The sequence below is a fragment of the Eurytemora carolleeae genome, unplaced genomic scaffold (genome assembly GCF_000591075.1).
Source record: "Eurytemora carolleeae unplaced genomic scaffold, Eaff_2.0 scaffold571, whole genome shotgun sequence".
Classification (NCBI taxonomy): domain Eukaryota; kingdom Metazoa; phylum Arthropoda; class Copepoda; order Calanoida; family Temoridae; genus Eurytemora; species Eurytemora carolleeae.
This window is the reverse complement of record NW_019396700.1, coordinates 32,558-44,073: the sequence shown is the minus strand read 5'-3', so window position 1 is coordinate 44,073 and position 11,516 is coordinate 32,558. Positions and strand designations below refer to the sequence as shown.

Sequence of the window (11,516 nt, the reverse complement as noted above, 5' to 3'; positions counted from 1 at the left end):
TGAACAGAATTAGAATCATCGATTCAAATCCTTAATTTTTATCTTTAAACCGCATGGTTCTTTTAACCGGCAGTTATATATACAGTGAAACCCTTAATAACGAATACATCGGAAGAATTTATCAAATGTCGTCTTGACAATTTTTTAATGAGTTTTATACTATATTACGTAAATTTCAGTATTTGCGAAAATAAATAAATAGCCATGAATATGCGGGAACAGTTTTAAAGAGTTCCATAATCATTTAATTAAAAACTAAATATCTGCAACCATTCATTATCAGAAAGTGAAAAATACGACATTTGATGAATTCTTTCGATGTATTCGATATGGGTTTCACTGTATGTAAAGTCATTGACGAAGCTTCAATTGATTAAATCGGTCACCATATGCTGCAGGTTCAATTGCTAATGGATACAGCTATAAAGCGTTTTATAAAACGCTATAGCGTTCTAAATGGTTCTAAATAAAAGACTGAAAACTCGTTCTTCACAAATCAAGATGCTGGATATATTCATCACATACCTTTCTACAAAAAATTCCGGTCACGGGCAGCTGCTTGAAAGATCGAACAGGGTGTCCCATGAAACGTATGACAAAAGCAAGACGTTTTAAAAGTCGTCCTTAATCTTTGGATTATTTAAGAGACATTCAGTCGGCTCAACCTACTCTTAACCCTAGCTAGCCTGCAGTCCTAGCTGCGGCGCTCGGCCCCTAGTCTGTCCTATCAAGCGCGCGCTCGGCCCAGAAATTGTCTTAGCTCCTATAACTAACTTAACCCTCAAATATTGAAATAGTACAAAAATAAACAGCAGGTAGGATAGGTAGGTAGGTGAGTTCGGAATTATAATTAGTAGGTCAGAGTTGAGTATGGGGGGATGTTGCATATGGACGATGTAACATTACCGTTTTTTTTCAAATGTTTCGTGGTACACTCGGTACACCCTGTTTATCATTATCTATATAGTCTCTACAGTTAAAAGTTTTTTAGCTTTAATTATTTTTAGGTTATTTTCTTATTAACCGACAATGTCACAATTAGTTCATTTTATGATAATTTCTCAAAATCTTTCTTGTACCTTAATCTTATTTATTATATTTTTTTTCGTGGGGTTTCATTTAAAATACATTTCAGTTACTCAGAATTATGGTCAGATGGCTAATAGCCTTCAAGTAGATTAATATAGATTTTAAACTTTATTTTTTTCTTAATACCGGTTTGTTAGATGGGTGCACATCAACCGTAAGGGGGGTGCACACAAAAAAATTTCGGCGCGCTTGCGCGCAACTAAAGTGCACCCCCTAGGCTAAAACTTCACTACGCGCCTGTCGCCCCCCCCATACCCATTGCAGCTTGCGGTGCCTCAGAAGGCCTAACCCAAATTTGGAAAATTGAACATTTAGGAAGTTGCCACCTGGGAAAATGTCTTTGGGAAAGTACCTAAAACCTAAAAATTTTCTTACTTTTAAAAAACCTATTATGTAAGCTTCAGGTATAAAAATAAAGTTCTGTGCCGAGCGCTGCGGCCATGCACTGCTAAACAGTCGCGACTTCTTGAAAAAATCTTTTATTAGAAAATTTTTGGGGCGAAGCGTTGTGGGCTGTCGCAGAAAATACAAATTTTCTCCAAATAATCTACTAATATCTTTAAATCTCATTTTTATATTTAGGATGTTAATATTGCGCGGGTTTATCTGCTTGGGCCTGGTTTACTCTGTGACTGCTGATACAGAACTGGATAAAAAGAAAAGTGCAAAGTTAGTTTATTTTATATTTTCATTTTTATTTTATTTCCATATTCTTTGCTTAAGGGGGGGGGGGTAACTTTTGGAAGATTTTGGGTGAAAAATAACGGGAATTTTTTTTCAAGAAATATATCACCATGCTAAACTAGTCCTCACACTAATATTGAAACTTATATTCTACTAGCCTGGAAACCCAGCGTTGCCCAGGTTACTCATTGTTACTCCCGCAATTTACCCGCACCTGGTCGATTTTCACCGGGAAACTTAATTAAAGCGAAGAAAAATCCTCTGATCGGACAAACAAACAAACATACAGACACCCAAACAGAGATTACAACATATATATATATATATTTTAGTAACCTTGGCAGCACTGGATTCCCAAGCTAGTTATATATATATATATAGATAAAAATTTAAGTTTTCGTTGTAAATGTTATGTTTTGTTGTCATTCTACAGATTACCACCGTGTGGATCCTGTACAAACCTAGTTGCATCATTTGAAAAGGTAATTCTTAGTAAAATAAAACTTCTATCGTAAAAAATTTTGTATGAAAAAAAAATAACTGTCTAGTGTTTTATTTGTCCTTTTTTCTTTATATCTTTAACCTCTTAAATATGAATAAAAACCTATAATGGTGAAAGAAAAAGAACTATTATGCTAAAAATTTGACTCGTCTGTTAATTAGCTTGAGAACTGTTATAGAAACATGTAATTAGTATTCTAGTGAACATTTGGTCGATATTTATGAAAATAAACTATATACAATAAACAGTGCTTAAAGGATCCATTTCATTTTGATGCGGATCCGGATCCTGGATCCTCAGGGAAAAATATGGATCCGGATCCAGGTCATTTCTTTAAGATTTACTGAATTTTTTTAACCATAATTTTCAAATTTTTTGTTTTATTTTTTTCGCTTATTTTTATCCTAAATCTTGATGAACCATCCAGAAATGAGGAAATTTTATAATCTTTCTTTTTTTCAAAAGTTCAGATTTGGGTTTTAAGAGTAAAAAAGTTTTTTTTGCAGTTTTTGGTGGAAATTTTACCCCTTGGATCCGGATCCGTGGATCCGCATATTTTTGCGGATCCAATGGATCCGGATCCTATTAAATATCACTCAAATAGTGCAACACAATTAATACAATATCCCTCAAAATAAAAGAAAAACATTATTTTTGTTCAACTTTTTGTCATATAATTTCTTTGAATATATTTTACTGGTTTAAAGACTTGACGCTCGAAAGTTTGTTTCATTCTTTTGACGTTAAATAAATTTCGATCACGGCCCGCTTCTATCTACCGATCTATACTATTCTGGGCTAGTGTACATGTAACTTTGTCGGTGGGCTACGCAGCTGTTGTATCTCAGTGGACCCTAGATATTTTTAGAAAATTTTAAAACCTCTGCATAGCAAATTTTAGGTTTTACTATAACAAATTTTTATTCTGGCTATTGTTCATTCTATAAAAATAATTTGTACTTCTAAAAAAGTTTGAAGTGAAGTTCAAGGTCCAAATTAGAGAAGAACTATGGTAGATAGTGGGCCCTGGAGTAAGCAGAAATGAGATACTGTAGCTAAAATCTTGTGATCATGGCATTTTCTTCAAAGAGTTGGTAGCATCAGAATTCCAAAATGTGGTCTGCCGTTTTTGTACCCTAAGAATTGACCTAGATATTGAGAAATTTGTTTAAAATTCAAAATATTAGATATCAGCAAGGTTGTTTAAATCTTTAGGATCTCAAACAATTTTTATAATACAAAGAGGAGACTAAACATTTTCAAGTTTTAAAGATTAACAATGTTTTTCTGTACTCCTTTGACAACATATTAACTTTACGAAAACCAGAGACAAATTGTAAGTTCCAGGGTCCAATGTCTAACGTACTGCATAACACCCCAGCGAAAAAATAACATCAAACCTTGACTCTGATATATCCATCTATTATATATCCATGATTTCGATGTTCAGGGACTTGAACGAACAAAACGAGGAAAGTTCGAAGGTGGGGATACCGCCTGGGAGGAGAAAACTCAACCGAGGTATGTGAACATTTTTTTAAAAATAATTTTGCTTTTTGGTTTTACATTCTTGACAATGCAAGTGTATCTTCACAGTTCATTTTATACAGAGCGTCCCATATCATATTGGATTATCTCCAAGCTTTAACGCCAAAATACGATCTAATATGATGTGGTACACCAAATTTTGTATCTTTCATAAAAAAGTTTATTTTAATATTACCTTGATTGCGGCAACAAAAACTGATATTGTGTTCTTTCTACCTACTTTAAACCACGACACATTTTCACCAAATGTTTTCATTTTTTTAAACTTTAAAATATTTCAGATATGCAACCAGCGAAGTTCGATTAATTGAAATTGGAGAAGATCTTTGCAAGGAAAAATACATTCAATAAAAAACTTAAAACCTTTGAAGTTTTCTTGAACACAAGGGTTAAAAAATGTATATTAATAAAAAAAAATTACCCCTTGATCACAATTTGCCCAAAAAATCTATGCACAGAATAATTTTTCATAGAAGTGATCCATTATCAACATCTAATGTTCTAATGATAAATCCTTGCCAAGCAGTCACTGATCAGAATTTGAAAGTTTTCCTCATATTCTTAACTCACTCACATTTAAAAAGTTGTCTGATACGTCTTGTTAGTCATCTTTTAGAGGTTCGAGTTGTTTGTCAAATATCTTTTATCCTCTAAGAGCACATTTATAGCCAAAAAAAACTAATTTAACTCAAATTCCCTTCACTATATATTTGGTTACAGTATGAATTCTTTTACTTTGTGATTGAGGGAGGTATTGATTTTATCTTGACTCGGCTAACCAGCCATTTTTATTCTTTTTTATTTGAACTGAAATGTTTTATGTGATCAGGATGTGGAGAGAGGAGAGACACAGTGTCACGCGTTGCATAATGATTGGGAGGAACACCTTGAAACCTGGTGGAAAATGGTAAACAAAAACAAACCCAATGTCTCGGACATTTTCTTAATATTTTTTACTGCAAAGTAAATTGAATCTTTAATTCAGCCAAGTGGGTTGCCTTAACAATAATCTAAACAAATACGTATAAAGGAATTTATTAGGGGAGAGGAAAACTAACTATTTTTTTCCTGTTCCTTTGCGAATTTTATTCCCCCACTCCCTGGAGTTTTAAAAATATGTTTTGGAAAATTTTATTTTTAATCTTGAAACTATCTGTAATTTAAAAATTACATATTTCTAAATTTACAAAATTTATTCCTAGGATGAAGAGAGTAAACCGACCCTTCGTCAGTTCCTCTGTGTAGACACCGTCAAGGAAACATATTTGAAACATTGTCTTTAAAGTTCGACATTTTTACAACGAAAGGATTTGAGTCTTTGCAACAAAATCTGATTTTCTAATCCGTATTTCTTTGCAAACCAATGTCGTAGACCATTTATAATTCAAACTATGATTTCTGCTAAATAAAAAATCCAAGTTTGAAATATCAAAGGTTTATTCATTGTTGCAAAGATATAAAGGTTAGAAAATTTGAGTTTGTGGCAAAGACTCAATTTCTTTAAAAGGATTTCTGTAGCTTTTGATTTTTTTTATATATATAGAATTTTTTAATGTGTTCTCCAGGTTTGTTGCCCTATCGATCATTTTGGTCAAAACTGCGATAAATGTTCCGTGGTCGGTTCAAACGGGAAAATTTGCTCCGGAAATGGAAAATGTAAAGGTAAGGTGGAGAGCAGGGGGTTTTGCGCCCAATAGTTATGTGTTGTGACATAAAAGAACATAACAAAGGAATTGAGCTTTTATCACAAAATCTGATTTTCTAATTCCTTCGTTTGTGCAACCTGATGTAAACATTTTATACTTAAACCTTAGATTATTTGATCAAGAGTTTGTGGCAAAAACTCGATACTGTTGCGATGCGCCAGTACATAAACTTTTGTTTGCGCTTTTTGATAAAAAGTATTTTTTTATTTTCAGAAAAGACTCCTTTAAAGTTTAAAGAATGATTTTATTCTTCTTTAAATGTTTTCTTTATTTCTGCAATATAATAATGTTTTCTGAAATGCAAAATAAATGTTTTTCTTAATTGCAATTTAATAGTATTTTCTAAATTGCAATATAATAATATTTTCTGAATTGCAAAATAATAAAATTTTCTAGATTGCAATATAATAATTTATTTTCTGAATTACAATATATTCCTTATTTATATTTGTCTAAAGCAAAATTACATTAAACAATAGTTTACAATTTTACAATTACAATTTACAAGTTTATAATTTAATACTAATACTCTTTTCTCTGGATATCGAATCTTATGATTGACAGGGTTTGCCAAAAAAAACAGGTGCCATACAAGACTTTTAGCATGAGCATAGTTTAGTTATTCAGAGGTGGTTTTCAGAAATGGAGTTTCGTGGTCCAAGTCTAGTGTTTTTTGTTTTCTAATATAATAATATTTTCATTGCAATATTACAAATTTTCTGAATTGCCATATAATTATATTTTCTAAATTGCAATATAACCATATTTTCTGAATTGCAATATAATATTTTCTTGATTACAATGTAATAATACTTCTTAATTGTAGCACGATATTTGGTTAAATTTCATCTTGTGATTGGAGGGGTTTGCCAAGATAGAGCCAATTAGAGCCATGATACTGTTTGCAAGCTTTGTACTATTTATTATTAAAACTGTTTTGTTCAGCCAGCTTTCATTACTCAATTTGTTATGTTTTACGTTCAATTGAGAAAAGTGCAGTTTTAATAACTTCTTGCTGGTGATGCATCCTGTAATTTTCTTACCTTCTTCTTCGCAGGTTCTGGTACACGGAAAGGGAACGGTCAGTGTTCCTGTGATAAGGAATATTTTGGAACACATTGTGACAAGTGTTCCATAGGTCATTATAGTTCCTACAAGGACGAGAACACTGAAATATGTTCCGCTTGTCACAAGGTCAGTTTTTATCAATATATCAAGCATATTTATCTTTTTGAAGGATAATTTCTAGTAATCCTTCATTTAACGAGTTCATGGCGAGATTGATTCACCGTTGTAACCTTTAACTTTTGTCTTCCAAAAAATATGTAGTTATCCTTCTTATAAAAATTTACTTACGAGTGTGTGCGGCAGAGCAAAGTTCAGGAATTTATGTAAATTTATGTCTTGGAAGGACAGAAAACTGTATTAAATGAGGGGGAGGGGGTACTTTTCAATAAAGCTTATTTACCCTTGTCAAATTTTGTGTGAATAGGTATTATTATTATTATCGTTATTAATCAGCCTACAGTCAAAGTATCATGTCCTGTATGCTATGTTACAATTCTAATCTTTCACCATTATCTTATCATCTACTCTTTCAAACTTATACTTGTAATATTCTAGGCCTGTGCTGATCATTGTACTGGACCTGGACCTAAATCCTGTGCCAAGTGTGCAGCAGGATATGAGATGGATACTGAACATGGATGCACAGTAAGTTATCAGAGATAAACAAACATCTTTTATTCAAAATCATTTCTCAAAAATTCCCCTGGAATTGTTCATTTTCAGACGTTTTCTCTCAAAATCATTTTCTAACACTATTTCTCAAAATCATTTTCTCACTTTCCTCAAAATCATTTATTCACACTACTTCTCTCAATTATCATGTTACTTTCCTCAAAATAATTTATTAACACTATTTCTCAAAATCATTTTCTCACTTTCCTCAAAATCATTTATTCACACTACTTCTCTCAATTATCATGTTACTTTCCTCAAAATAATTTATTAACACTATTTCTCAAAATCATTTTCTCACTTTCCTCAAAATCATTTATTCACACTACTTCTCTCAATTATCATGTTACTTTCCTCAAAATAATTTATTAACACTATTTCTCAAAATCATTTTCTCACTTTCCTCAAAATCATTTATTCACACTACTTCTCTCAATTATCATGTTACTTTCCTCAAAATAATTTATTAACACTATTTCTCAAAATCATTTTCTCACTTTCCTCAAAATCATTTATTCACACTACTTCTCTCAATTATCATGTTACTTTCCTCAAAATAATTTATTAACACTATTTCTCAAAATCATTTTCTCACTTTCCTCAAAATCATTTATTCACACTACTTCTCTCAATTATCATGTTACTTTCCTCAAAATAATTTATTAACACTATTTCTCAAAATCATTTTCTCACTTTCCTCAAAATCATTTATTCACACTACTTCTCTCAATTATCATGTTACTTTCCTCAAAATAATTTATTAACACTATTTCTCAAAATCATTTTCTCACTTTCCTCAAAATCATTTATTCACACTACTTCTCTCAATTATCATGTTACTTTCCTCAAAATAATTTATTAACNTCAGCAGACCATGAACCAAGGATATATATTTAGGATATAGATGAGTGTATAATCAGCAGACCATGTACCAAGGATATATATTTAGGATATAGATGAGTGTATAATCAGCAGCCCATGAACCAAGGATATATATTTAGGATATAGATGAGTGTATAATCAGCAGACCATGTACCAAGGATAAGTTCTGTGTTAACACTGAAGGAACTTTCAGATGTTTAAAGTGTGATAAGGTTAGTAGACGAGCTAGGGAATATTTCGGAGGGGGGGATTCCATATTAGGGTTAAACTATATAATGGATTCCAAAAATAAGGGAGTAAAAAGCCTTAAATCTTTCTATTTTATAATATAGAATTAATTTGATAATAAGATTAAATAACAATACATATTACACAGTTCGTTCATATCCGGGTTTTGTAAATATGAGGTCCATTTTAGTAATTGCTTATTTGGGAGAGGTGTGTTTAATTTCTTAAATATCAATTAATTTTTTTTGATTCAGTTTTCCTGAATAATTTAACGGAAGTTAATTTTCTAGAAAGCACAAAGCTAGTGTAAATATTTTATTATCACCTTTAAGAAAACCTTACACTTGGCTCTATTTTTTATTCTGTTTGGATGTTTGTGAGAACAATTAATTTGGTTTTTGGATATAATTAGGTTCCTTTAGATCGTTTTTAAACAAATCCCAACCCTACTCTCTAGCACTAGAATTATATAATTTTCTTCTCAATATATTTCGCCAAAAACTTTAGCATCATCAGGAGTTCGTCCTATAATATAACAGATATAAGAAAAATTTTAAAAAATAATACAAACAAAGCAACTCAAATAAACAAAGGAGAGAACAAAAATAAAAAATTAGGTTCTGTCGTGAGGTATTTTCATGGAAATTTGATGATATTTTAAATTTTAACATTTCAATTAAGCTATTTCATAAATTTTAACATTTCAATTAAGCTCTTTCATAAATCTATGACGTTTCCTCTTGTGAGCCTGTAGGAGTCAGTTTTCAAAAATACCTGCACTTTTATTTTCAATGATTGTTAATATTTGTTTGCTAGTCATGTGACGGGTGTGACGGGGACGGACCGGACAACTGCGCAGCCTGTGCTGAAGGATTTACCCTGAAGGACACTGTCTGTGTTAAGGACAAGATCCCTGGTAGGTTCTTTAGTATAGATAACACCAGGTACTTCACCTATGTTGGCCTGGTTGTCGCCACAGCCATCATCTTCCATCGGTCCTGGGTTCTCGCTAGCGTAGTCGGGGCTCTTGTCTCTATGTATATAGGGTTTACAGAGTACTACCTGGCCAACAATGATATGAATGGAGATCTTCAACCTTCCATTATTCAATAATTCGATTTTCCTCCGAATAATTAAGGGTCTGACCATGAATTTAATAAGAGTGTATGGAGCAGATGGTCAGAGACCGAATTTAATAAAATTGAGCTACGTCGCTGAACTGAAAAATGCCGGTTCAAACTTGAGCCACCAATTCCAAGTAAAAGGTCCGTTGAGAATGGATTTAAATCGGCGGTAGGCAGTTTAAATACATTAAAAGTAAAAGTTAACCCTAACAATTTCAGTCTGCCATTGTCCATTGCTGAGGAGTTTTAAAAATACTCTGAATTATAAACAATAAACATGGGATTAAATTCAGTCCTATACACTCTTTGGAAATTTATGAATATTCTCTTCAATAAATTAATTTTGGACCATGACTAGGTAACGTCATTTTTTAACGCTTATCCATCGTAGCAGATATTGTTTTCATCACGCTTTTCTTGATAAAAGTCAATTTAAATCTAAAAAGATATTCTTATCTTTTTGTGGCTTTTTGGATAAACCTAAAGTATTATTTTGAATTTGTTAAATTCTCAGTTGAACCACAACCTACTTAAATCTAGTCACAGTGCTGTAAATAAAATGTTTTTTTTTTGTGTAATTATAACCAGTTTCGCGTGTTATCCTTTTTCACCAACATTTGGGTGATACAATTTTGTAAAATTTGTAATGATAGTTCAAATAAAGTTTAAATAAATTATTTGAAATTTTTTTTTATTTTACTTTTTATTTTATTTTTTTTTAGATGAGGAAAACGGTGATTCGGAACCCAAAGAAGAATTGTGATATTATTTTGTTATTTTATTTTTATATTTAATTTACATTAAATCGACCTTTAGTATTTCGTTTTGCACATTTATTTGTTTTGGCACAATGTGTGTTTTTTGTGCTAATTGTTCAGGCGTTTTGCACTTTTTTTGTGTTGTATACCTGCAGGGTTTTTCATGAAGTAATAATTACATAATTTTTTGTTGTAATTTTAGCTTGCAAATGCTGAGGATAATGTTGCAAATCAATTAGACTATTTGCAACCCCTAAAAGTTTTGGTTAATGTTCGCGTATATTTTGGGTAAATTAGGATCCACTTCAAGATTCTGAAAGTGGTATTAATACTAATACGTTAAAAACCCTGACATTTGAAGAAGAAATCCTCTATACTTGCTGAAAGGGACTGTAAACGTAATTTTAATTGACCCTTTTTTGCAAAGATGGCGAAGTTACAAATGAATTAAAATGGTTCCTGTGAAACCTTAATTTAATCAAATATGTAGAATACAGCGTAATTTATCCTACTCGGAAAGTTCTGATGATTTCTCATTTGTTTCTCTGAGCCGAAAATCAGACTAAGATTTTAATAGTAATGTTGTAAATCGGCCATTTCCTTATTATAAGCCTTCTATATATTGAGGGTCACTTGAAACTTTCAACTGTCAATCGGAAATTTAAATTCATAATTGCATAGGATCAATTCGATGTCTTAAAAATGATCAATTTTAAGTTTAATTACGTTAGATCTTGAAACATATTTTAACCAATTACTAACCTTTAAAACTTTTATTCACAAATGTTTTGACAGTGATTCTTATCAATTAAATGCCTTGTTTAATTGAAATTGAGGAGAGCATACACAATCCATATAAGAAAATCAAGCCTTATTCATATTCTTTTAACTATAAGGAAGAATACTTAATATTGGAATCAAATAAAAAAGTCTGACGAGGGGTAAATTAAGTTAATGAAAACAAATGCAATTATTATTATTTTATTAGTAAGTTATTAAATCACCTATTAGGAGAAATGGACCTGTTTACGCAGGACTTTTTCACGTCATAACTTGAGTCTTAAAGTCGATTTAGGAACCGAGGAAGATTTTTGTTTGGAGAACTGCAGTGAATAGGATTTCCAACGAACAAAAATTTGCTTTCATATTTTGCAAACTTTTTTGCGAAAATTTTCGAAAAAACGCAAGTTTTCGCATTTTTTGTTTCTCGCGAAACGATTTTCCCATTTCGCTTGAAATCCTAACTGTGAAGCAT

General features: G+C 31.5%; 1 protein-coding gene across 1 annotated transcript; it reads left to right on the top strand.

The window, feature by feature from the left end:
* Window positions 1–1,671: 1,671 nt before the first annotated feature.
* Window positions 1,672–10,180, top strand: LOC111707546 (cysteine-rich with EGF-like domain protein 2; the record flags this gene model as incomplete). The annotated part of the gene is given in 11 exon segments (XM_023480662.1): window positions 1,672–1,758; window positions 2,207–2,255; window positions 3,726–3,796; window positions 4,105–4,156; window positions 4,653–4,730; window positions 5,026–5,079; window positions 5,389–5,485; window positions 6,587–6,723; window positions 7,153–7,242; window positions 8,271–8,363; window positions 9,196–10,180. Coding segments are annotated over 11 exon segments (1,104 nt in total). The 3' UTR covers window positions 9,493–10,180.
* Between the last annotated feature and the right edge of the window lie 1,336 nt (window positions 10,181–11,516).